Genomic DNA, 27468 nt, shown 5'->3' with positions numbered 1-27468 from the left:
TGCAGAGTGCTGCAAAGAGACCTCCTCTTTGTTCAAAGAGCATTGCCTAGAGGTACCAGGGGCTCTGACACTGCTGTTCTTACTAGGTGGAGATGACTCTGTGCTGTTTGCTCAAAGATCATCAGAGTGTACTTAATTGTATCTCAGCTGCAACATGGCAGCATGCAGAGTTGTTGAAAAGAGAGAAGTTGTTAGCGTTACATGTGGTATTTGTTTAAAGCAAAGTCACTCATTGTGCTTGGCAGAGGCTGCCTGGAGGCCTGTGATGAGCACAGAACTACCTATGGAGATGTATGTAATTCCTGGGAATGGTTATAACAGTATAAAAGAAATGATTGATCTTAAATTCCTTCAACATACATGACAGCAAACATATCCAAGCTTGTTTGAAAGTGTAAGTTATTTTTTTTAATGTAATGTTGCTATCAAGAAGCACAATGTACATACATGGGTGCACATACATATGTGTTCCTAGTGCACGTTCAGCAAAGGATATCTAAAGAACTCTAGGTGACTGACTTTATGCTCTTAAAATAACATAGTGTCCCAGCCTAATTCTACAGGCTTTTTATTGCTTTGCTGTTTATTTAAGTTTCTGAAGACAGCAGGTGAGATTATCACAGCTATATAAATAATTGACATTTATCTTCACAGTGCAGCATGACCTAATCGTTCATAAGTGGCATTTCCTCTCAAAATAATGAGCACCTTTTTATTTAGGACAAGCAAGACCCAAATTCGTTGTATCTGATTTCTGCAGCCCATCAACACTTTACTCATTGCTGTAATTATTGTGGATGTTTCTGTTCCGTTCCACTTGCTCTTTGGTTTCCACTTGTTTTTGAACAGCAAAGGGGACTGAGAGAGAGAAAAGGGCACACTCAAGTCTTCATGAACATCCAGGAGCTGCTGCATGGCACAAATACAGCCAATCCTACGATGAATGTGCATTTTATATACCCTCTCCATATGGCCTCTTCCACTAAGAGTGGAAGTCACCATTTTGGCATGGAGCAGCCTAGAATGGACAACCAAGGTAGTGTTGCCCCGAGGTCAGCCACTATTATGCAAAGGTGAATCTTTGTAGCTGTCTATCTGCTTGGCTAAGAAGAAAGAAAATTTAAGCATGAACAGGAAGTTTTTAAAAAGCACTCGCAGTTCTTACTTGCAACTGTAAGAGCTATCTTACAGAAGGGAGCTATCTGTCATGCTCCATGTTTCCATAGCCCAGCTCTATTGCTTGATTTAATTTTGCCTGCAGCGTTAGCTGTGTGTGTACTCACCACATCCCTTGTAATGTCCATCCACCAGCGAGCCTGTACATGCCTCTGAAATAGAGCTCCCAGCCTCAGAGCATCCCATGCTGTGCGATGGAGGAGCAATTCAATACATCTTGTACCTTTGTGGCAGGAGCTAATAACTGAGATTATCTTGGCATATGTTCTGTCTGACTTCTCTCCTTTCCTTGCCAAATGGAGGTCTTTTATGTTTCTATAGCACGGCTTTGCTAGACAGGTGTTCAGGTGCGAGGAAACTCAAAGGTTTCTAATGGGACCATCAAGCTGTTTCACCTTTTGCCTCGTCAGTCTGCATTTGCTAGAGCAAGAAACGATTGTGAGTTGCGGGATTGCTTTCCTGAAATGAGTTGCTATTTGGTTCACTCACAGAAGATAAACACTTGCATCTCAAAAATATCATCCTGTCTGGCATCTTTGTTGGCAGTCTCGGCAGAAGGGCCAAGGAACGAATGGACCGTGTCTAAGATAAAATTGCAGGGCTCCCTCTGGAGTTAATCTTTTCAGCCCAAAACCGATGGGCAATGTAAGGACTCCTGTTCCTTCTGCTCTGTCTATTTTATGGATAAACAAAGGACTTTGGTTCCAGATTGATTAATCCTCCACTTTGACCTCACAGTATCTCTCCTGCAAGTTTTTACAATGAAAATTAAACTGATGGTTGCCAAACACAAAATATGTATGACACCTGTGCATGCAAGATGGTTTATTTGTTCAGTTCCTTTCACTGCAGTTTTAGTTTGGGGGCTTTTTTTACCCCTTACATACCCTTTCTGAACCTCTTTTTAAGTAAGGGAAGATATTAACTGCTGGAGTTTAAAAGTTTGAATTACAGGCCATTTTGATAGCCTTCTCTACTTCCCCACAGGAGGAAATAACGTAAATAGCTGTAAATCAATGCAGCTCTGGCCTGGAATAAGCCTCCACAATGGAGAAGGCTCTGAGAAGGTCCTGGGCTGCTTGCTGGTGAACTTCAGATGCTGAACAAGGTCTGCTACGTAGCTGCAAGAAGGAGTAGTGAAGGACCTTAAAACTAGTCAAACGCCTTTGAAAGAGACACCAGAAGGTTTTCTGCTCCTTGGAGTCCGTGAGAGCCTCCTTCAGGCTTGAAAGAAGGAGCATAGGATTAAGAGGAGTAATTAAAAAGGATAATTAAGTTGGCTGCCTTGATGAGTACTGGAAAGCTGGAGATTGGAGATGTTGTAGGCAGTCAGACTAGTTGTGGGAAAGAGGAGAAGAGTGAGCAGACAGGTTGGAACAAGAGCTGTGAAACAAAAATTCCAGTTATTTTGAGAAATGTTTATTTGGTATTATAAAATGAAGTTTATTGGAAATTTTCCTGCAAATGCTTTCCAGACTCTAGATTTCTCAGGGAATGACTCAGATTCCCCCAGCTCTGTTGTTCATTGACGTGAGTATTTTCACTTTCTTTTGATGTGAATGGCTGCTTAAATTTAATAGCATTGAGTCCACTCCTATTTTGGATGACTCCTACCAAAAGACAGCTGCATGAACACTTCCAGTGCTTCACTTTAATGACTGCACTTAAAAATATGTTGAATCTGATGTGTAGAAAGAGTAGAAATTAGTTCAAGATGGTCCACAGGAGCTTGAGTTTTCAGATAAGACTCTATTGATAACATAACAGCCGCCTTCGAGTTGTGAGTTATGTGGGAATCTTCAGGGCATCCTTGGTCTTAAGTTGCAAGCATGTTTTCCCCATGTACTTGTGGTTTAAATACCAGCTTCAATTTGCCTATAGGAAGCAGTTCCATCATAAACTCAAGCCTGAGCACTGATTTTGAATGAATTGTGGTTAGTTGTTGTGTTTGGCATGTGATAAATACTGCCTGTTACCTCTTTGTCTGTGTCCCCCTGCTTACTTCAGGTGTGGCACAGTACCTAACGGATGCTCTGGCGTAGCTGTGTGCCTTCTCCCATCTCTCATCCTTCAGTCCTTTGGACTTCATAAATTTGAATGTCTTCATGTTTTTTCGTCTCACCTTCCCACATCCCATTCTTTTCTGTTTCTTTATATTTTTATCACATTTCTTATACCTTGTAGCTCCTTCCTTCCCCACAAACCATTAAGCAATAACAAGAGAGAACAGCAAAAAAAATCTTGCTATTTCCTTCAAGTTCTTGCCTTGCAATTGTTGCCCATTTATAGATTATTCATTTAAGCCACAGTGGCAGTCAAATAGAAATGTGGTGAATCCTTCTTTCAGGAGCATGCCAAGAGAGGATCTTTCTAAGTTGCTTGCTTTTTTTTATGACTTTTGCTGGAGCCTGTACAGTGTGCTTAAATTCCACTGGGATTTGTTTGTTTTGAATAAATTCTCAAATAAAAGAAGAAGAGTTTTGCTGCTCTTCAAGGAAGTTACAGGAGCATGACCGTGGTGTGAAGGGATGTTTGGTTTTATTTCAGGGTGGTAAAATGCCTGTTACAGGAATTTATTTCTTTCAGTTGTCATCTTGGAGAATTTTTTACTTTCTCAATTTGAAGAATGTATTTGGCTAGAAGTACTATTGACCCATTTTCTTTTTTTCTTCTTTTTATTTTCCCCCCCCCTACACCTTCAGGCAAATTCTGCCCTTAAATCCTAGTCTATTTGTAGTACAAAACTGCAGAGGTATAATATTATAACTGTAAATTCTGACTGCCTCTGTGGTCTTGCAAAAGACACACGTTATGTTTGCTTTGATTTCTCCTTTTTTTGAGCGGAGTTGGTGCTAATCCTCCTCAGTCCTTCATGGGACATTCTAGAGGTGTAGGAAGTCTGTTCTGACGTATTCCAAACAGTGGGGCAGGAGTTGTGAGTGAGACACGAGTACATCACAGGTGAGATGTTGCATGAGACCTACATTAATAAACTCAGCTGGACTTTTGCTGGCTCCATGGGACATGCTGAGTTGTGGAGTGTTGCCAGGGTTTTTGCAATGAAGCTTGTCTGCAAGGAGGCTGAAAACTACTTGTGCAATACCTGAAATGTGAGTGCTAGCGTTCTCGTTCAAGGGTAAAGCTTGTTGTTATGAGTAGATATGTGTTGGGAAAAGATACTTTGCAATTTCCTTTTTTTTAATGCATGTATTATTGGTAAGGAATAAGGTTGAGTTTGCTTTTCCAAAACAGATTTAGAAAGCAAATACTGTTTTAAATTGTATCTGCGTTTGCCAGACCCTCTGCAAAATAGTTTTAGCAGCCAGTAACTGTATTGGTTTGGGGGGTTTTCCACTTTTTTAATTTTCTTTTTACTGCTTTGTCTTTATGTCATGATACTCTGGCAAGACAGTCTGGACAAGACAAAATTACCTGGGGAGCTGATCCAGGAAATGGGTATAAAATTCTAAGAGAAATTCATTCCTGCTCAGATTCAAGTGTGAGTAAACCTTCTGTGTCAAAGAGGAAAGTCTCTGTTACACTTGTCTTGCTCACAGTGCTGTACAGATGGTAGAAGAAAAAGAAGGTACAAGATAAAGAAGGACAATTATTTTATTAGTTTTTTCATCTCACCTTGAGTGATAGGACTTGATTCTTTGCTCTGGACCCTCTAGGTCAGTGATGTTTAGAGCAGCTGTCGGCACAGATCAGCTGTGCTAAGCACACTGTGACATTTGGAAATCCCTTTCTGGAAGGGGAATTAAGCAATGAGCTTCTGCTAATTATAATAGCTGTGTTTAAAATGTAATGTTTGCTTTATTGAGCAAAATCCAACTACACACCTAGTTGGTAATACTCTGGTAGCAGAGGAGGCAGGTCCTCTGCAAACGTGTTCCCAGGGTGGAAGCAAGGGCAATTGCTTTGTGAGAGCAAACATTGCACTCAGTCTTGTCCTGGGGGCGAATGTTGTTACCTAGCAACTTGCAGGAGTGTTTGAAATTTGTTGGAGACCCTCTGAGGCTTAGGCACTTTACCCACTGTTCTACTGGATGCCAAAAATATGCTGGCTATAATTTTGCAAGGCAAGAGTAATGCTGGCTTGACCCCCTCCTTGACCTTTATGTGAGCTAGCACAACCTGTGCCAAAAGTACAGAGACATAGGACAAGAAACCAAACTAGATGAAAATTAACTCAGAAGAAAAAGAAGTTGAATTTAAGGATGGATCTTCACTTCCCCAATGGTATTTGCCAGATTGCTGGCAACGGTTGCACTGGGAAGTGTGCTGACTCACCTGAGGGCTCTTGTTGGGAGTGTGTGAGGAAGCAGTGAGATATAGCTGGGGACAGGGCTCACAGCACACCTACGTCGTTAAAGGCATCTTTTCTGAGCTCTCAACCACACTTCACCAGCTGCCAGACAGCCTTGGGCAGCGTAGAGGAAGGTACTGCTGTTTGGTATTCGGAGATGCTAACGTCAGTGTTGTTCAGTAGCCTTGTTTTAATAGGTTAATCAAAGCAACTGTGATATTAGGTGATGCATAGAAGGAAAACTACATCTGTGCTTAGCTTCTGATATTCTGTGTTTCATCCAACCACCAATCTTCTGGCTGGGGTCTAATCCATGCCCCAACCAAACCCTGTTTGTCACCGTTACTTCACTTGAGGCAGAGGCTTTCCATCCCTACTGCCTTTGTCTGAATTTCTATTCAGATTCTAACTCCCTTGAAGAGCTTCTTTTAACTCATAACCAAATGTTAACGTTCCTTTCCAAAGATACTGGCCATCCATTCATGTCTTCAGAGCATTGTCACCCTTCAGCTACAGAAGCGTGGAAACTTCTCCTTGGCAAGAAGGATTTTTGAGGTATTCAACTGTCAGCCCACTGAAGAGAAGGTGTTATTTTATGATTGGTAGACTGGCAATAGTGCTTTATACCTTTAAATTAAAAGTGACACAGTCACAGAAATCATTATAGCAGTGCGGTATGCAAACACAGTGCCTGGATCCAGAGTAGTAATGAGATGACAGTGAATTGGGGTGAATACCCTTATTCTTGACTTTGAGAAGTGCAGTGACAATGAATCATTCTTAGTGACAAGATGCAGCAATGCTGACTCATCAGGCTGAAATTAGAAGGGCTTTTTTAGGTAGAGATGTAATTCCACCATTTTTTTCTGATGAATGGATAAGAGCTAACATTTTTGTTGGCTAATTTACAGACTTCATCAACCAAATATCATTTGTTTCCCCCTAGCTATCAAACCTCGTTGGAGGCAACTGACAGGGGGAGAACCTACCTGCATAGAGGTGGTACTGGAAAAAGTGAAGTGGCAGCAAAGTTCACAGTTTGGTAGAGTTTCTCTGCCATCACTTTTAGTTTTTGAAATTCCCCTTTTCTGGGTTTGGTGAATACTAATGTTTGCTTTCACAAGATAGTGATTTTTGAAGCGTGAACTCATTCTGCTTATAATCTAAAGGAAAAAACAAAAAAAAATTGCTAGAGTTAAAATTTTGCCAAAAGTTAAACAAATGTACAAGCATTTGCTCTCCAACCAGCTTCATTCTTAGATCTAATATCAATGCTACTGTGTCTTCTGCTTATATTCTCACGCACTGCTTCCCAGTCCAAGAAGAGTTAATACAACTTGAAGTGTGCTTCACTCATGCTCACTGCATCCTGGAACCCCTTATAGTATCAGTTTTCAGGTCACTTACATAGTGGTGAACAACCAGATTCCCTGAGGTGCTACCTTTGTTTCAGAATCTGATGCAGGTATCCCTTCATTTTGGCTTTGGAGATTTGATCACAGCACAGTAAAATGAATTCTCTTTAGTGTCCTGCAAATGATTTGTATTCCTTTCCTGTTTTGCTATTTCCCCATGGAACGAGCTGTTATTCTCCTAATGTTTTTTAGTTGCACTAATATATTAATAATCTGTTTTACTCCCGGCAAGAGACTCCCTGCTACGACTGCACACTCAGCTGCTTTTCTGAGGTAGGAATATTTCAGAGCACACAAAGAGAGTATTAGTGGCAGATGCTTCTCAGATGTGTGTTCCTGTGATGGGGAATGACTCCTTTGGAGAGTGCATCAGCATCCGGCAGTTGTTTGTGTGTGTCGGGAGATGCTGTACTGGCCGACTGCATAATGCTCGAAGCAATTGGCTTGGCAGAGTTTTATCAGTCAAGCTGCCCTTTGCTGTTGAGGAAGCAGCTGCAAACTCACATTTTTTGTTTGGCACTCTGTTCACTCCCCAGGGGCTGCAGCATCGTTTGATTAGGATAGAGGGAAGGAGACCTAGTGCAAAAGTGCATTATTCCCAGCAGAGCTGTGCTAATCTTTTGGTCTCTGTACTCTATCTTAGCAAGGTGTTGAATGAAAACATCAAGGAGGAACAGGAGGAGTGAAGAGTCGCTCAGCTGTTGCTCCTCAATCTCGCTTCAACCTTGGCTCCAGCTCAGAGAGTAAAACAACAAATGCTTGCTCTTGTTTTGAGATGTTTGCAAATCTGATGCTTTTTTATCACATGAAAACTCTGATAGCACCTGAGCCCCTTCTTTTCCTACCTACCTGCATAAGTGTTTCAGTCTGGCATAGGGCTATCCAGCCTGCAGAGCCTCCCCCTTTCCTGAATATAATGCTCCCAAGTTGCTTTGGTAGTGTTCCTTACCTGACAGCATCTGCCTCAGAGATTATGTGAACAGTGTTGATAGAACAGATTTAGAGAAGTTCAGAATCTTTCTCTAAGTTTTACATTTTATTGCGGTTGTGAAGATGGCCTTTGCTTTGAGGATCAGGGAGATTAGGTTACTGTCACCTCTGAATGTGGAGGTACTTGAGTTCTGCACTTACGGTGCATAATCCTTTTACTGCCTGAGTGGTGTGGCCCATCAGGTGCATTTTGTGTCAATAGTGGCACCTTGTGCTCAGAGATTACCTTCTGTCAAAGGTTTTTTGAATGGTTTTAGAAAGTGAATATTATCTTTACATTAGAGAGGGAGAGAAAAAAGGAATTTCAAAGAGTTTAATACTCTGCCCTGGGTCTCTCAGTAGCTGTTAGCAGAGTGGGAACAAAAGCCAGGTCTCTGCTGCAGAATTATGCAGTTTATTTTAAGCTGGGTCAACGGACTTGCCAGAAATAAGGATGTGGGCAATTTCTGCTTGAAATCCTCTCTTTCTCGTATCAGTTGTTCCATAGTGGCTTTGTTTACACTGATTTCTCATACCTTAACCAATGAGAGTTTGGGGTGATTTCATTACAATAACCTTACTGTCAAGAATTCTTGACATTACTAAGTGACTGTCTCTTAAAAGAGAAGAATCTTTCTGGTTAGTCTGTCCTTGAGACTTAAGAGCAATTGAAAAGTTTGGTTATTATCTCTTTGTCAAGTAAATCTTGATAGTGTATTGACAGAAGCCCATATCTTGCAGATGTTTCCCCAGTATCTTAAGTAATTATAACTATGACTTCAGCAATTTTTCAATTTGCAGTATCATTTTTTTGTTTAGCACCCAAGAGCCTTTGCTTTCTTCATCCTTCATTTGGGTAACCAGCTGCGTTTTGTCTCTCACTTGAGGGCGGCATTTCCCTGCTGCACATCAAAGCCAGTAGAAAATTGGTTCTCAAAGAAGTAGCAGCTCTTGCTCTTTTTTTTTGCTGAAAAACACCCCTCGCTACTCAGCATAAAGCAGTTGCCTCCAGTCACTGGGTGCTGCAGTTTGCAGTGGTGCCCAGGAGCGTGAGTCCCTGGAGATGTAGGACATGTTGCTTACAGGCATTCTAGCTCCCTGTGTTTCCTTTCCTTACTTGGGGTAACATTCAGAGGACTAAATTACATGGAAAACCACATAAGCTGTGGGCTGAGACACATTCTTTTCATTCAGCTGGAAGCCTATCCACATACTGTAGATTATGTCAATAAGTAAAGATCTCTGTTTTGCCTATCACAGCTTTTCTGCAAGTCAGGCTGAGTGTGGTTTCACTGTATATAAACTTCTGAAACACATTCAAAAGCTATTGAGGGAATTTTCCCTCTCACCTTTGCATCAGGCTGAGCCACCCCATCACCTCCAATCCAGCTTGTGTAAGATAATGTGGTAGTTTTGATGCTTTTGAGGCAACATCTGAGTGTATTTGTAGCTGTTATTTCTCATTTTATAAAATCAAATGAACATCCTTTATAACTAGGAGAAACTTCTTGGGAACAGCAAAACTGAATCTAAAGCAGCAAAGAAATTATTTAGCAATGTCTGATACTAAAGTGGCTCCTGATTGTGACCCCAGCAGACGCAATTTTGTGAAAGATCAGTCATTTCATCCACAAAGCATCAAAATATTTTACATTAGAAATGGCCATTTAACCCAGCATAATTTTGTAGTGAACCTCAGAGATGCTAAGGCAATGCTGCACTGCTCCCAGTCTGCAGTACCAGTGCGCTGGTTGGTGGATTGCAGGTGGAAGCTATGGGCTAGCACGGTATAAACGGATATATGACTTTGAAATAGGCAAATCTGTGCATTAACTGTTGAAAGCTGAATCCCACGGGTGAGATTTCAGATTGAACACTAATGAAAATTTCATTTCAGTTCTCACAACATTTTAATATGCAGGCTCACAGTATGCAAATAAACCAAAGTCTAACTGCAAGTGGCTGATGAGTTACTTTTGTCACAATCTCTGCCACCCCCATAAGAAGCTATCTGTGGCTTTTGTGAAATCCAAGTTTTTTTTCCTTTTGTTCCCTACAAGCCAGAATCTTATACAAATATCTTTGTGTGCAAGATAATTAGTGACTGCACCCATCTCTTCAAAGCATTCTCATGATATCTCTCTGTTGTTCATTGTAACTCACCAGCATGGTGCATAGAGCTAGAATGACATTTAGAATGATATTTAGCTACATGTGTTTAGGTTTGGTTGAATTCTAAGTGTTACAATCAGTGCTTTCCTTACCAGAACTGTCTTGGGAGTACAGCCACATTTTCAGGTTTCCTTCTGTATTTCAGCTGCAGTGTTGGTGCACCGTATTTTCCTTGTGTCTCCTTAACTTGACAGAAAGAGGTGGTGGTGTGCTTTTTTTCCCCTTCTACTCCAACTTGTGGCACCAGATAAGATAGACTGGCTTGGACCCTGTTATGGGTCACATCACACTTTAGCCACACATGAAGACCATCTAGCTTGAGCCAAGAAACTTCATCTTGTATCTTCTTTTGTAAAGTGATCAGATAAATAAGCTACTGTGAAATTACCCAGGGAGTGGGGGGCAGCCAAGGAAACAGAAATTATTTGATATGTTAGAACATACAGAATTGCATAGTTCTGCGATGGGTAGCTGATACATCCTTGTAAATTTAAATTGTGTGTTAACCTCCTCAAAGAGGAGAGGGAAGAATTTATCTTAGAAGTTAATTAATTTGAAATAGCTATTAATTAACATTATACCTAAATTTGCCAATCATCACGGTTGACTTGAACTTGCATACAACTGTTGCATATAAAATACTGCTAAGGGTATCTTGGGCTTCAGCGTGCTGTAGAAATGCCACGTTTTGCAGCTGTGTTAGAGCTCTGCCAGGCTGACCCTCCTCCTCTTCCCCTCCCATGCGGTGGTGCTGCACTTCCAACAAGTGGCCTTCCTTCTGGGTACTCTCAGTTGGGATTTATAGCTGTGAAAGCACAGCCCCAGAATAGGCAGCTATGTACATTCTCAGGTATTTCACCCTGATGAAGAAGAATAAAAATTACTCTCTTTACTTTGAGGTAGTGAATGTGCTACTTGTCTCTCTCTCTTGTAAAGGACCTACATTGTATTAATATGACTGTTAGGATAATCATGTTTTTTGATGAAAGCATAAGACTGAAATGATGTTTCCAAATGAAGGTTGTCTTAATTTATTTCCTGTATGCAGCATGCATAATTTTGCTTCCCTAACTCTTTGAAGCAAGCTTTAATTTTATGGCTGTGACTGTTGCTACTACTGTGCTGTGTCGTACCTATGAGCTATTTAATGTGCAACATTGAGGAGTAAATTAATGCAGATCCACAAAGAGAGTGCTTCGATTTGCTAATTGCTTGTAGAGCAGAGGGTATTGTTGTGTAGAGAAAGACTGTTCATTAGAGATTGAGTGGCTGTTTTTTTCCTACAAGTGAGTCTCACATTTGAGCTGCTTGCCTATCAGTCCGAACAGTCGGCTCACGTTTAGCCCCTGGGGAAGAGTGTGGGGCTGTTGATGCAGCCGGTGTTAACACCTGCATTGTAACCACCAGATTGCTTTAGTTTCATTCATTAAACTCTTCCTCACCAGCCTCCTCCAGCATTGCCAGTGAAGGCTGACTGTTGAAAGGTGTAGAAGATGAATTATTGATGCAGGGAAGCAAGCTAAACAATTCAGAAATGTCTCCTTGGGAGCCAAATCGGTTCCTCTCTGTGGAAACTGTTGCTTCTCCTCTTTCAGCCCTGAGCTGCAGTATGCCAGCAAGGCCAGAGCACAGGTTATCTTTCCCCTCCTTCCTCTCTATTTGGAGGATGACAGTAGCATTGACAGTAGATTAGACTGTGTTGTCATGTAAGATGAATGTTTTGAATTGACAAACTCTTTTTTTTGGAGGCTTAAAGTAATCGACTGAATACTTGAGAGGATTGTTTTTCCTCCTTTGCTACTTAATGTTCTTTACCTGGTTGTGCTGCCTTCAGTGGACAATTTGGGCTTTGCATGTATATCTAATTCTTAATATCTGTTTGTTTATCAGATTTCTTAATGCTTGAGCTCAGTGATCTGTGGGAATTTAACATGTGTATCAAGTAATGAGAATTTCCTTGGAGCTTTAAGTTAACTTTCATGCATAGTCTGAAAATTCAACATGCAAGTTTATCCTACTGAAAGATTCCTGGGATACCAAGCTGAATGTGATCAGTCAAAAAGCCCGTAAAGCAGACCTAAGCTACGTATAGGTAGGACGTTGCCTTTCCCAATGCAGAACTCTGAGATAGGACTGACAAACTGCTCCATTATCTGCTGCAGATAACTGTCCCATGCCTGCTAGTGCAGGGGTCAAGAACCATCTTCCACCCTAAATAGCTCTAGTTCATTGCTCATACTTTTGTTGGCTGAAAGTGACCAGAGATGATTGAATTGAGAAATCTAACAGTTCATTCCTGAAAAGGTAAATTTGGAGAAACAACATTTCTTTCAGGTCTTTCCTGATAAATGCCCAAAATGGGAGTGGGTGCAGAGTCTCAGATCCCTCTGCAGCTCCTTCCTTCCATGGTTGTGGCGGCTGGCAGCTCCTCTGAAGCACTGTGATTAAGTGAGATGTGGAGATAAGTTCAGAGCCTAATTTCTTCTTCATAATTAAAAATGTGTGCATCTGTCATGCTGTCAGTGATTAGGTTGTATTTTCTGGTGGCCTAGAAGGAATATGGCAGTGAATCACTTTGCAAGCAGCTGTCCTCTAACAGCTGAGCTAGGTTCAATATTTGATTTAAGCTAATAAAAACTCTGGGGTAGGGCTAATGTTTACAAACTGGATGTGATAAAGCATTCAGATCATCTGTTTCACAGCCAGGCAAGAGCAGGCACAGGGGACCCCAGCAAAAGGTTGGGCTTTGTCTTGTGCTTTCGCGCCTGCCTGTGTCCGTGGGCACGGGCAGGGAGTGAGCTGTCTCCAGACAGCATCAGCTATGCTGGAAAAGCCTCCTTGTTTCTAGCTGTATCATTGTAACAGCTCTCAATGCATTAAATATGTCCCTTTTGCTCTTCTGTGAGAGCTGTAGTCAAACCATACATTTAAAAATCTTTTAATCTTCATAAATCATTTCTTCCAGCAATCTTGTAAGTTTAGTTGCTGTTCTCCGAGTTCCCACTAGTTAGCTACTCTTTCCCTTTGACATGAGCTGTCTGTAAATAAATGCAATGAAGAAAACCTGCTTTGTGATTTAATTCTTATCTGATTTCTTCTCCAAATCATATTGATCTCCTGTTATCATGCTGCTGTTTTGGACTTGCCATCCAGGTTTGCCTCTAGGTCTCTGCAGGCGTAGCAGCTTAAGAGGTTTGTATTTGGTTATTTTCCCCAAGCATATTACATACAAGGTAAATGATGGAATATTTCCTGTTTGTATTTCCAATTTATCCCATCCATTTGTATTATTTCTCCCTTGTTTAAAGGTTTTTGCAGCCTCTTCCTGAAGTAAAATGTGTCAAGGTCTTTTCTATTGCTTTTTTCCTGAATTTTATCAAGGTCTTGTACTTTAAAATGCTCTTATACTTTTCCAGTTGCACAGGTTCCTAGGGTACTGTTTCCTTGATGTTATAAAGAAAAATATTTCCACTGTGAAGTTGATCAAAGCATGCCACAAGTTGCTCAGAGAAGTTTTGGAGTTCTTCTCCAAATGGAGGTAGTTGAGACCCAGCTGACCAAGAGGCCTGGCAATCCTCATGTAGCTGACCCTGCCCTGGGTAGGGAATTGAACTGGCCTCTTCCAGTCTGAATTACTCTGTGATTCTATAGAAGTCTGTGCTAGTAGGAGGCTGGACCCTCAAATTCAGGAATGGTAGCTACTGTAAGCAAATATGTAATTCTTTACATCTAGTTTGGAGTGGGCCAGTAGTTCCTACCTGATGTGCATCTTTATCAAGATAAGGTTCCTACAGAAAAGTTGGGGTTGATTTCTATCAAAAATACCCAGTCAATCTTGGGGTGTTTTGCAAAGGCTATGCTAGCATCTCAAAAATAACATCTCAGAAGATATGTTTTCTAATTATTATCCCTGCAACTCTTTTCTGGCTCCAGCCTGCTGGTGTAATTCTACTTGATTCAATAGTAACAGCGGAAAAAAAATATTTTCTAGGTGTCTACAAATGTATAGTTTCCTGATGGTTCAGCATCAAACTTGATGATAATTTTATTTTTTTACTTCTCACTTGCTTGTACATGCACTCTGTGTTCCACTGGGACTGGCATCTCCCATGCTCTTTTTAATGAGTGTGTTTCATTTTCCCTGTGCCAGGTCCCAGGCTAGTATGAAAACCCTTTTTGTCTTACTTGAGTGTCTGTTCCTTAAATAATGTCACATCATCCCAGGCCCTGCATAGTAAGAGCCTGTAACTTTTTCAGTTTCCCCTGAGCTCTGGGACCAAGGAAGTCTTGAGCTGTTTGGTTGGTTGTTTGCAGAATTGAACTTCTGCTGTGTTGAACACTAATTTTGTTTGTTTGTTTGCATTTCAGCACAGTTAGCTTTCAAAGCTTAGTGTTTTCATTGTAATATACTGTTAGTGTTTGTCTCTGGTTTGGATGTAGCACTCAAAAGACCCATTTCATGTGTGGCAAAGAAAGACTCCAGAGGGTTTTAATCTGCTTGAAATTACATGAATTAGTTTGTAGGAAAGTTGGAGTTTTTTTAGGATTTGTCTTGTTTGCATTGTTCAAATTAGCTTCTCTGTCATCAGTTGTGACTATTTTTGGGGCTTTCTGCTAACCAGAGAAAGGCTGATTGCAGGCTAGCCAAATGTTGTGAAATAAAATATGTGAGAAGTAATAAAACTCAAGTAGTGTATGTGGCTCCTCATAACCATCTCCAAAGTACCCTTTTTGTTTAAAATCCTTTTAATAAACAAAACTGTGGAAGCTCCTCGTCTTGAGTCAGGTTCCCAAATTACACAGGGATAATGTTAGATATTTCCACCCATTTGAGATTCTTTGATTTTCAATTTTCCTCCTAAAAAAAGAAAAAAACCTTGTGTTTGGACCTTTTCTCACAGAAATGCAGTAAGGTTTTTTTTGACGTTTTACCAGAACAATTTCAGAGGCTGCCAAACCCAATCCTATAGTCCTGAACTTTAACAGAATGTTTTCCGTGAAGTTAGCTTGACACAAACACACCTTTGAGGAGCAATGGAACAAGCCTCTTCTTTCTCTAGAGTTAAACTTGGTGGAGCTGGATGGGGTTTAGACTAGTCTTCTCTAACTGAACAATGAGATTGAAATTTGGGATAGCTAGCTCAGTGGATTTCTGTTCTGCAATAAACTTCTTTCTTGTGTGTGTAGTCTGCAGGTCTTTCAAGACACAATTATCTCATGGAATGAAATGCTGATAACACATAACAATGTGTTGTGTAACACATAACCCAATGCTTATCATTCCTTTTCAATGCTGTGAAAATCATCTTGGCCTTGGGGGCTTTTTTTGGTTGAGAGGGAGGACTACAGTCTTACTAAACAGCCAAAAGTATGTCCAAGACTTAATTTTCTACCTTTTTGTTTTGAAGGCTCAGCTGTCTCAAGTTCTGGAAGAGGTGGGAAATCATAAACAAAGAGCAGAAATGGTAAGTATTCATCTCTTTTTAAAAACCCTTTATTTTATAGAGAAGTAACATATGGAAAGTTCAGCTCATATAAACAATGAGTCAGTGCTAAATATTCGGAAATGACTAACAAATAAGCATTGTAAAACTTTGTATTGTTATTGTTAATCTTGTTGCTCTCTGTCTCTGTACCAACCTGGAACAAGCATTGGATGAGATGTAGTAGTTTGTCTTCCTTTTTTTGGCAATTTCCTCTCTGTTTGTTATCAGTTCTAGATCAGAAGCAAGCATTTAATTTCATACTGAATTAACTCTTTTCTTTGAGAGCCTTTGATTCAGTCTCAAGTGTGCAACGGACAAGCAGATGAGATGCAACAGAATTACCACAAGTTTTTTATATCTGTTAATTTTCTGCTGGATCTGTTTGTTTTATTGGCAGTTCCCTCAACTATCAAAAATAATAGAGACCACAGAACCAGGCAGCAGGGAGGTTTATGTGCAGTTTCATGGCTATTGTATACAATTGTTCATACTCAGGAATAAATGAGGTGTCTGCATTAAGCTGTGTCGTGAACCAGTGTTTTAGCTAATGGGTGACTAGTGGGAGTCCTGTAACTTTTTCTAGTTACAGAAAAACTCTCTGCAGTATCAAAGATGTAGATGCTTTTTCTATGGGTCTGTTTTACACTGGATTGATTTTGTTACATCACTGACTAGTAAGTAGATGCTAAACAAAGTTCTGCTCTAAAACCCAAATCATACAGTGCCAACACTAGTCTTTTTAGTCTTCTGTTTAATTCTACTAGGACACTGAAGGGCAGAACTAGCATGCCTGTGCTGTGCCATTATTAAGCTGCCATACATCTGCCAGTTTCTTTTTTTTAATTTGTGCTCCTTGCTGTTTCAACATCAGTATTTCTATAATGAGAATGTTAATTGATTCCAGTTCTGGGGTGGTCTCACATTGTGGGCAAACATTTTTGTATGCTCAGCTGTTTTCTCTGGTGACGCAGGTCAGAACTGATATTTCCAAAGAAAACTGAATTAATCCTGTTTACCATCTGATCTCATTACATGCTGCCTTGTTATACTTTTAAATTCTATACAATCAATTTTGCATTGTGCTCGCTGGATGTATCAGAGGATGAATTTGCTGTTATGTTTTAAACGTTCTAAAGTGTGGATTTTTTTAAACATTTCCAAGTTTTTCTTTTTGGCTCGTTAAGCCTGAGGTTTGAGTTATTTATTTGCCTTCACAAGTTTGTTGTATTAAACAGGCTAGCAAAGAGCTGGAGAAACTGGAACTTCCAGCACTAAAGCATTAATTGGTGTTGTGCATCATCTATCAGCAGAGGATAAAGCAGCAGTCAGTGTTCAGCGTCTATTCCCAAGGGTTACTCAGTAGAAAACAGCAGGTCTTGTGATCTTCCAGTAAAGCTTACATCAATCTCACATGAATAGGCTGTATTCTGTAGTCCTTTAGACGATGGATTGCAGATTGTGAGGTGTGGGCTTTATTCAGCATTTTAAATTTTGTTCAGTATATAAAAATTCCTTCACAGACAGGAAGAGGCATTGTTTTCCCATTTTTTTCACTGACAGCATGGTTCCATCTTTTCACTGGTGGCAGATGGTTCTCTTCCACCTGCAGGTAAAATCTTCGTAGTTGGAAGAGATGTTGTCACTTCTTGCCTTCCACTGTGTTAGGAGTGGCAGAGGTCTGTCCCCTTTGGATGGGGCTGCCGGCCGAAGGGCTCTAGCACTTGTACCGTCAACCTCACTTTCCTCCCTGCCATCCAACAAAATGTTCTTTACATAGTTGTTTGGCTTTCTTTTTCCCCTGCCTCCAGATCAGGGTCTCACCTGGATGGCCTTATTTTCAGGCTCCTCTTGACTCATTTGGATTCCTGGCATCTCGCCTTCCCTTTCATCCCTCTCCCCATTTTCACCCATGATCCACTGCTTGTTAGTTTGTTGTTAAGCCTCCGCGGTTGGGGGGATGCAGAAGGGCTCGTCCTGCTCTGACTGCTGACAGATGTGGATATTGCTTTTCATCAGCCATTCTGCAAACAGGCTTATGGCCCTAAGTGAAATGGAATAAACACCTGCCAGGTGCTATCATACAGTCTGATGGGTCTTTGGGCTGCTTCTGGGATAAACCTCCATAGAGGTGACATCTCTCCTGCCACCCTGAAGAGTGCTAATGGCTTTGCCACCCTCCCCAGAGCACTGGAAATGAAGTGATGTGCTCTGAGGTTAGTGAACTGGCTGATTGGATCTCACTGATGGGTTTGATGTGGTTTCTTTTATGTGATGGGGAGCATCTTAGATGCCCTGGCAGATAATTCATTCTTCACATAGCAATATTTAAAAGTAAAATACTTGTAGGATAAATCTGATAGACTCCTGGCCTTAATAGGACAGTATCTGCGTGCTCTGTGCCCTTAGGAGGGGAGGGCTCTTTGTTCAGGGAGTTGTGTCCACAGAGACAATATGAGATGAAGGGTTGTATGTGTGGTAAGGGACACTTTGCCAGGCCAGGGCACGAGGTCTTGCTAGTGGAAAGTGGGATGGATGTGCTGCACTAACTGCCAGTGAGTACTCCAGAGCAGGATTTCATTGCTTTTTCATTCACTTTCGGCTGAAGTGAGTTTACTACTGAAACAACAACAACAACAAAAAACAGAAAAGAAATTTAAACATCTTCAGCTAATTGCAGTTGACAAGACAAAGGCAGTTTGACTTTCCAGTATTAATTAGCAAACCCATACTAATTAGCTTGTATAAGCACAATTCATGCTTCTTTCCCTAAATGCAATTAATATTGCAACTGAAGACGTCTCTGGGCTGTGCTGCTGTATCATTAACATACTTTGCCCTAATTAGACACGGCCAGTAGTGGCTGGAGAAATGAGTTTGTGATTACAACCATAAAAATCCTCTAATATTTTATATCCTTCAGGGAACTTGAGCCTAGAATTTGTTTTCTGATTTAAGAAAAATCACCCTTATCATTGTGCTGTGTAATTATAACAATGAAACTTTGTTTTTTCTCTGCCTCTAACCCTTCACTTGTTTATTTTTCTTTATTCAGAGTTTGAGTGTGTTCCTGTTGTAAGGAAAAGGGCTTGCCCAGTCTTCTGAGAGATGATACATCACTGGGGCACTAGTCTAATAGGGCTCAGATGGCTTAGTTGTCCCATAGATCTGTGGGGTTTGTGTTTCTTCTATGTGCTGAAATAATGGGTTTTGTTGTGAATATTTTTTTGAGCCTAAGCACATGTCTTTCCTGCAACTTTTGTGTATGTATGTGTGCTTCTCTGACAATTTTATCAGCACTGGAAGTTTTCTTTATGAAGGTTAGTGCTCCAATATCTTGATCTCCAGGATGTGCCAGGAGATTGCTTAAAGAGTTCATGGATATGGCTCCCTGTTTTGTGGTCCCAGGATCTTACTACTTAAGGCATGTTAGTTTAATGTGCTGCTGACATAGAGCTGAGAGCTTCACTCACACCAAGGTATTACTTGTGAATACTGTTTTTTTTTCTCTCCCTGAGGGAGAGAAGCAGAAGATGTGTTAGTTTTCCTAATTTTCATTTGCCTTTTTCATATCCCTTTACAGACAGGAGGAAATTGTTTGGCACAAGGTTGCCATCGAAGTGATGGCTATGATGCCTGATCTTACACTTTCTTTCACTCTGGTTCTGTAGCAGGGGGCATTCATGTCAATTTTTTTTTTTATCCATCATTAATCCCTGAGGGATGTCAGCTTGGTATTAAAAAAGTATCACCTGTATTTTCATTGCCCTGAGGTGCTCTGGGTATCTTTTGGCTTTCATCTTCAAAAGACAGCTTGGCCCATGTGGGCTCTGAAATCTATAGACTGCTCATTGGAACAAATTCTATTTCACCTCCCAGCAGATTAAAAATGATGGATATAGGAATCAGAAGAATTGCTTAGCAGAGTAGGAGGTAAAGAAGATTTGAAGTCCAAGAATATAGCCATCACAAAATGAATGGCATAAATTGAGTGTCCTTACGGAAGAAATAAAGTCACCTTAAAATGCAAATAATGAATGCTCCTCACTTTGAGTAAATGTGTTGGCTAGTCCTCAGCAGAGAACAGGAGACCTTTATTTAAAGGCAGCAGATCAGGAATAGTTAAGGAGCCAAACCATCTCTTCAGTCTGATGAAATGATAATGTTTAGGATTAGCTTAAATGTCAGTGACTACCTACACTGATGGTTATCAGGCAAAGTAATGAAGATAGAAAGGACAAAACATGAAAGAAAGAAACCCAGAGAACACTGTGTGTGATGTAGTTGGGAACTAGCTGTTAACTGAAAGGCAACATGGAAAAATAGCAAAGTTTGAGAAAATTGCTACAGGCACCAATACATAAACAAGAAGAGACACATAAAGTTTATGCATTTGTATTATTACTGATGTTGCTTTCTAGTGGTTGCATCTTAAGCTTACAGTTTAAGAACTGTAAGTTTTAATACTTATGAGAAACACCTGGCAAGGGTAAAAATTCCATTACTTTTTAGTATAAAAGACCTGCCCTGGATAGCTTGCCAATATAGGTCATTTAAGTCTTATTTAAGCATTATTAAATGTAAAGCAAGAAATAAAATGAACCAAGCATAAGAACAAAAGTATTGTTCATTAGCAGAAATGTAAGTTCTCTGTATTATCTACTATGGGATGACAATTAAAGGTGGGATTAGAGTACTGAACCATGGCAGTTCTAAATAATAAAAGCCTTGCCGAACCTGTGTAGAACAAACTGGTGCAGGAAGTCTCCATCCATCAAAAGGGTGTTTCATCATTTCTGAATTGATTTTGCAAGGTGACAGCAAATCTCCTTACCATTTGACAGATTTTATCCCAGCACCTTATGTGATACTAGCAAACCCAAGACAGATGAGTAGCATGGCAGTCCTCTGAGCAGCGGCATAAACATGGCAATAGTTTTAGTAAGGCAATTTAGGGAGATGCTCAGTTCTCAAATCAGATTGAAAGACATGAATCTGGTTATAAAGAGACAGCAAAAGGGCCGATCCAGCATGAAATTAAATAATAACAGAAGGTTTTAAGAAGACTTTTAGATCATGAAGTCCAGTCCTTTGGTGAGGCAATTGCAGCATATACCTTAGTATAAATTTATCAAACTTGTCTTGAAACTGCTTTGATTGTTCGTACCATTACTGTCATTGAAAGACTGCTCTGATAGCTGAAATCTTTCCAATTCCAACTGAAAATATATGTGCAGTTAATATCCATTTCTTGCCTTGTGCTAATGTTCTCCTTAAGCTACAGCGACTGTTTCTTCCTTCCTCATATTTATGCTGTGACATATTTATTGAGAAAAATTGTTCTCTCCCAGCTTTTCATTTGTCTAGATTAAACAAATCAGGCTCTAGCAGTCTCCTCTTAACACAGGCTCTTCAGTCTCCTTGTGAATCCTACAGCTTTTTTAAAATTTCTTCCTATTTTCTGTCTCTTTTGAAGATGAGTAACCAGAGTGGTCACATCATTCCAGGTGATATTCCAGCAGTAGTTTGTACAGAAGTATCTTCTACGGGAGTATCTAATACAGGCAGGTACCTCTCTGTCTTGCATATAGCTGAGCTCTTCCATTTCAGAATCACATTACCCACTTCCACTGCCACATGGCATTGATGTTCATCCAGGGATTGATTAATCCACCCAGCTCTTTGTCCTCCTCCTCTCTGTTTTCTGACTGGCAAAGATTCAGTTTGTAGGAGAGGTTCTAGCTGTTCTGGGACTTGCACTATTCCATTTCAGTTATGCTGCTGTTCCTTTCAGTTTTCACCTAGCTGCTTCTTCCTAGTCTATTTATTCTTCTCTATGATAAAGCCTCCTTGCTTTGTGCTATCAGAAGTTGTGTTTGTGCATTTGTACTTTTTGACCCAAGATCTTAAGTGAATTTTATTTAAGTATGTTTTCATGAGCAATGTCTGAGACATCTTTATCAGGTAGTTTTACTTCAGCAGAGCCTTTTGCTGCTTGTTTGCTCTGTCTATACTTCACAGTGTTTGTATTATTCTTCACTTTATTGTGGTTCTGGGTAATTTCAAAACGTGATTTGTTGGAAGGAGGGGGATGAGTGTGCAGGAGTCACCAATGCCATGTTTCAACTTTCACTTTAGAGCTTTGGTTCTCTAGGTGAGGTAAACCCTAAAACAGAAGAATAGGAGTACTCAGTTACTCTTCACCTTTTCCTGGCTGAGAGCTCTCTCTCAGTGCTCATTGTAAACAAGTACATTAAAATCAGTCTTTGCCATTCCCCACGGCATACGAATATAGTGAGCTCTGAGGAACTGAGACCTTTTTTTTTGTCTCTTAGCATAGGGAATGATGAATGGCCTTGGCTGGTTGTATTGCATCTGCTGCACATTCCCTCTTGGAAAATTCACATTCAACACAAAACTGTGGCAACCTCAGAAGCATCTATTGCATGTGACTGTGCAAAGAGGAGGGTGGTGGAAGCTTTGGGATCCTGGTGGATGAGTGCTGACAAACTGCCTGTAGTCTGGAGATATGATCTGTACATTACACTTCTGCATGTTAATATCTCAATGCTATTTTAATTAGGTTAGAAGAAGAGACTTAGTGAGTCAATTCTTCTGGTTTATCTCTGTTTTAAAAATCTAGCCAGACACATGGGATCAAATAGTACATTCCCTTCAAATTAAAAAGAAATAAATGGTCTGTTTAAAAGTCCCATTACACAAATGAACCTGCTGTTGGATCCATTAACGTGAAAGTTTTATGGAATTGAGCAGCACCGTGTGCTTTCAACAGGACTGTTTGCATTTTCTCATCGATAGTAGCTGACATGGGGTTAGGACGTTCAGACAGACAGACAGCTGCCTGGAGTGGAGAGCTGTCTTGCTGCTGCTCCCTGTGGGACAGGTACAGCCTGACCCAAACCTGAGTAGCAGTTTGAGCTCAGGTGGGATGCACAGACAATGATCCAGTTCTCAGTCCATCGTTTGGAGAGGCCGCCGTGCTGCAGGTGTACCCATAAAACCCCCTGTACTGACAAATACAATGGGCTTTTGGGGAAAAAGGATGCTCCACTTCTCAACTAGGAAACAGACTGAGAGTTGATAATGTACTCTCACCTTTGCAGTGCAGGATTATAACTGGAACAAGGAATGGGGATGGAGAGGTAGTTAGAGCTCTTTACCTTCAGCTGTTGAGCAGAGGAGAAGGGTAGATTGTTTTCCTATGCAGAAGGACACTGCTGTGCTGCACTCAGAGTGGTCCTGCTGTCAATGTTGCTGCTGTCACTGTAAAATCTGTTACACTTGGTTAAATAACATGAATGTGATAGGGATATCAGAGACCTTATTATAGGAGGCACAGCCTTGAGATAAAAAAGATGGGATTAACATGCATGTGAGTACTGTGCTTTTCCAGTCTTCATTCATCTTTACAATCTGTAAGAAGTTTATGGGCTACCTCAGACTCATGAGATTCCATTTAGTCAAGCTAAAATTTCCTGGAGCGTGCAGGGGCTCTCTGCTATATTCAGCACTTTGGAAGGTAGGGAAAAATCAGCCTGAGGTTCATTCATATCTGCTTCTTTGTTTTTTCTGCCTTACCTAAAAGGCAGCTTGGAAAAGCTTCCATGTGCATTTCCAGGGAGCGAAAGGAAGACTTGGTCTGTGGAACAGTCACGTCAGAATGGGGCAAAGTAATCATTAATTTCCAGCTTGCTTGTGACAAGGGTGGAGACCAGTTTCTTCCTTTTTTTCACAGTCCCAGGAAGTTGTACCTGCATCAGAAGAGGTATCAGGCCATCCTGAGAGATCTGGTCTGAGAAATGCAATTCTGTAGGCACAGTTTATCCTGAGCATGAGGGAGGATGTGAAGATCTCTAGCTGTGGGATCTAGGGAGGCACTGGGGCCATGTTCAGTGGAATTGCCTGCAGATCAGAGGTTGCTGGATACTTTTCTTCTTGTCCAGGGTTGGCTTGGTGTGTACAAAAAGGGAGATAAAGGCTTAAAACCCATGAAGTTTCAAGACTGTCTTAGCCCTTGCACTGACAGCCTAATCAGCTTGCTACCTTATTTGTTTTGCATTTGATCTTTTTGTCTCTTGGTGCCCTTTGGATAGCTTGTCCCCAGTGTTTTTTTGCCTTTGGCTGGTAGATGCTGGGGTAGATAGTGGTGGTAGCAGGCTGGGGTCTCCATGAGCCGCTCTGTCAGGAGGGCAGCAGAGTCCTCCAGCAGGAGCTGTGAAACCTAATTTATCCACAGAGACAAGAAGATCATAGAGCAGAATTTTTCCTATGACCTCTTGGTAAATAATGAATGGCAGTGCCTTGCCTCTTTGGAATCACTTAATTGAGGCTGACAACTCTTTGTTGTATTACAGGATCTAGCTTGTCAGGAGAATTTTAACTTATTTATGAATATTTCATTAACCTCTAAAGACTGGCTGTATAAAATCGAGCTCCTGCCAGGCCTTGTCCTGTCGATGCTGTGTTCACTGCTAATGTCATCCACCGTACATCCTATTACACCTTCCCTCTCCTCCAAGCTGGACCTCGGAGTTTATTGTTGTTGGCAGCATGAACATGTTCACCAAAGGTTAAAATGCCAAATTTCTGCCTTGGCACCGGAACTAAACATACGGTATTTGAAAGGGAATTGCTTTTTGCTTTTTGTTCTGTGATTGCTTGCTGGCAGCTGAAGGGGACTGCAGGCATAATCCCGAGAGGCTAAAATGGGCAGAGCAGTCTTGGCAGGCCTCTTTAACCTTTGCTTTTTGGCATGAGAGATTTCCCACTTCTTATGCATTAAAAGCCCTCTGCTTGTTGTTGCAGGATGGCCTTAGGGTGGGTCATTTAGTGAGAAAACCTTAAGTATGCTCTTCTTACCCTGTTCTGTGGGGAAGGGTTTGGGGAACAAGATTCCTTCAAGCATCTGTCACTTCCTTGAAGGCAGATGGGAGGCTGTGTCGAGAGAGCTGCTACTTTCCTATAGCTGGATCCCTTGCCCCATCCTTACATTTCCACCTCTGGGAGTTCAGAAAGCATACTGAGCATGAAGCTCTGCTGGCCCCTGCTCACCCTGCCTCTCTCTGCCAGGACATGCCAGAAAACAGTGCTCCCAGATGTCACAAACTGTTAAATTAGGCTGGAGATGCAGCGGGAGCTGGAGTGCTGGTCTGAAAAGCGTGTTGAAGTACGGGCTATGGGTTGGCCCATGTGAATCAGAGCAAGAGGATTAAGTTCAATTTTCAAGTCTAGCACATGGTGAAGTCTTCTTTGCTCTCTTACAGTATTAAGCAGAGATTGATCCCACTGTATGTTAGGAGAAGAAGGAGCAAAAATGAATGTTAAATTCCTCTTTTCTTTCCCCTTTGATCTTCCTAGGTGGTTGGTAAAATGTGTAGATTCTTCTCTGACTCTTTATTGTGTGATGATTTTTCAGCTAGAAAACTGATTAGGGATGAGGCAGGCCGAAGAGTGGGATTACAAACCACCACTTAATGAGAATTGTTGACTGAATGCTCCAGAAACTCCTCAAGGGTATATTTTCAGGAAACAAATTGTGTTCAGACTTTATACAGAGGAGGTATGACATCTTTGCAGATTTCTTTGTTGCTTTGCCTGTGAATTACAGCTGCTAGAAGAATTGCTTCTAGCAAAAGTGCCTACAGCTGCAGGAAACAAGTGATGTGTGATGATGTTCTTGAGAGCAGACAACTCCATTGCACCAGTGCCACGTCTGCACTCAACAAGGTTGTGACACCTCCAGTCCGACTCCTTGACAGATTCCCTAAAGAGACTGTTGTTCTGTGTTTTGCCATTCTAACCAGGAGTAATGGGTAGGAGGTGTCAGCCATTTAAGACTAATTACTCCAGAGTTCCCTTCTCTCAGTGGACACCAGCTGTTGTGTTCTCCCTGGTGGGAGGAGCTTTCAGTTATAATTAAAGGAAACAGTCATCTGCTTGCTGGTGAAAGTGGTGGAGCGAGGCTGATAACAGCAGAGAGTCTCTGAGCTGAACGAACTTGGAAATTAGGTGATCCTTCTTCAGAATGCACTGTCAGAGGAAAAGAGAAGGGTTTTGGAAGTAGAGCTGTCAGGGGCTTTTGCTGTTGTACAGTGGTAGTGAGGCCTCATAGTGACACCTGGGATCATGGACAGGACTGTAAAGCAGAGAGGAAGAGATTCCTTGTCTGCTCCTTCCTCTAGGAGTGAAAATTGAAATATGTACTTCAATAAACTCATGGGTTTAAATTAACATCTCCAGTTCCCTTGCTTGGTGGGTTTCTTTCACAGAATATTTGCTCTTCTTCTCTGTGAGCTTTTCAGTTTTCTTCATCTTGAGCTCGGAGCCAGCTTCCATGCTGCCGAAATGTCCAGAACTGTCACATCTTGCACCCAGCCCAGAGAACAGAAAGAAATAAATACAGCATTAAGTGGGGAACAAAGCTTCAGAAAACAAAACTATTAAAACCATATGAAGTTGGTATCCATATGACGACTCTGCTTACTGTTGACGTGGGGTCTGTGCTGGTGGCGAGAGCAGTTGCCTTCAGATATGCTGTAGTATCAGCAGAGCATCTGTCCTTCAAACAGAGGACAGGCTTCTCCCAGTGACAATGTATGGTTTTTGATATGCCCTTTGTGAAAAAGGGCCCCAAGTGTTACGGCTGGAGCATCCAGGCTCTTCAAAGCTGAAGGGTCTTGCACACCCATCTGCACCTCAGGCAAGGTCCCAAATCTTGGTTCTTAGTAAGTTGCTGCAGGGTTACGGTATCAGTACTGCCACGTTATCCCCCTGTTTAAGTAACAGCTCTATTCACTGTAGATTAAAAAGCAAGAGAGAAAATAAGTATTCTCCAGTTTTTTTCCTCTTAAATATTTCAGACCAGAGTTTTTGAAAAGGACCATCTGAATCCAGGTTAAGCACTTCCAACAACTGTAGGGTTACCTACAGTAACCCAGTGCTGGTGGAGCGCCTGTGGGTGCAGAGCTGTGTTCCCTTTCAGCAGGGCTGAATTTGGCCCACTGAATTTGTCTGGAGTTTCACTGAATTGCACTTGTGCAGCACAATGTAGAAGGGAACTGTTTGAAGAAAAGCTGTGGGCTGCCTGCAGATTGGGAATCAGAGGGGAGAGAGGTGAAAGCTCGTTAGGGCTCCCTTGGGGTAGATGAATTAGTTAATGACTATGCTGTGCTTTGAAAATGCAAATGCTGTGTCAGAGCGAAGTCTGATTATAATAATCAATCTTCCTTTTGAGAGGGTGCTGGAGATAGGGAGAGGGGAGAGGGATGAGACTGGGGTTGAATTTTTAGATCACAGATCTGAGTTCCTCTGCTGTCATTAAGGAAACCTGATGTCGCCCAAGAGGCCATCAGAACTGGGGAGAGGCAGAAGGAGAATTGGGGAGGAACGATCTTTGCAAGCACCAGTGGCTCCCTGACAGGCTGAAGTTTATTTTATAATTTTTCTCCTTATGATAGCCCTGCCTGGAAATGGAGGGGCTGGAGTCTGCTCCAGTGTGTGAGCTACCCCTGCTAATAGGAAAGATAGAAACTGCCTCATAAGCAGCATCCTCTGGGGATGGGAGAGAGAGGAGGGTGGCTGCTGCAGACGTCCAGCAGTGACAGCTCCTCTCCCTTGGCACTTTATTCCTTTGTAGCAAGCGTTCCTAGTAATTACGCCTCTTAATTTAGGAGAGCGAGTGGGAGAAAGGAATATAAATTTGTGTATTAACTTTAGAGACTGGAAATAGGGCAAGCGAACCTTCTCTCTGGGAGATTATATTTGGAAATGAAATAGAATGACATTCGGTATAAACTTGAAAAATTGCTCTCTTTTTACGGCAACAGGAGGAGAAAAGCCACAATCCAGACTGTACTGGAGAGAAGCAGAGGTCAGCATATGTCCATTTCCCAGTTTGTGTGTATCTACAATAATATATATGCAT

General features: G+C 41.3%; 1 protein-coding gene across 1 annotated transcript in view; it reads left to right on the top strand.

The window, feature by feature from the left end:
- MAD1L1 (mitotic arrest deficient 1 like 1) overlaps positions 1-27468 on the top strand; it is a 374437-nt gene that overhangs the window by 169716 nt on the left and 177253 nt on the right. The window contains exon 13 of the mRNA XM_061992527.1: positions 15450-15506. Coding sequence (XP_061848511.1) covers positions 15450-15506 — 57 coding nt within the window. The remainder of the gene's footprint in view (positions 1-15449; positions 15507-27468) is intronic.

The sequence above is a fragment of the Colius striatus genome, chromosome 3 (assembly GCF_028858725.1).
Source record: "Colius striatus isolate bColStr4 chromosome 3, bColStr4.1.hap1, whole genome shotgun sequence".
Classification (NCBI taxonomy): Eukaryota; Metazoa; Chordata; class Aves; order Coliiformes; family Coliidae; genus Colius; species Colius striatus.
This window is presented reverse-complemented; position numbering and strand designations above follow the sequence as displayed.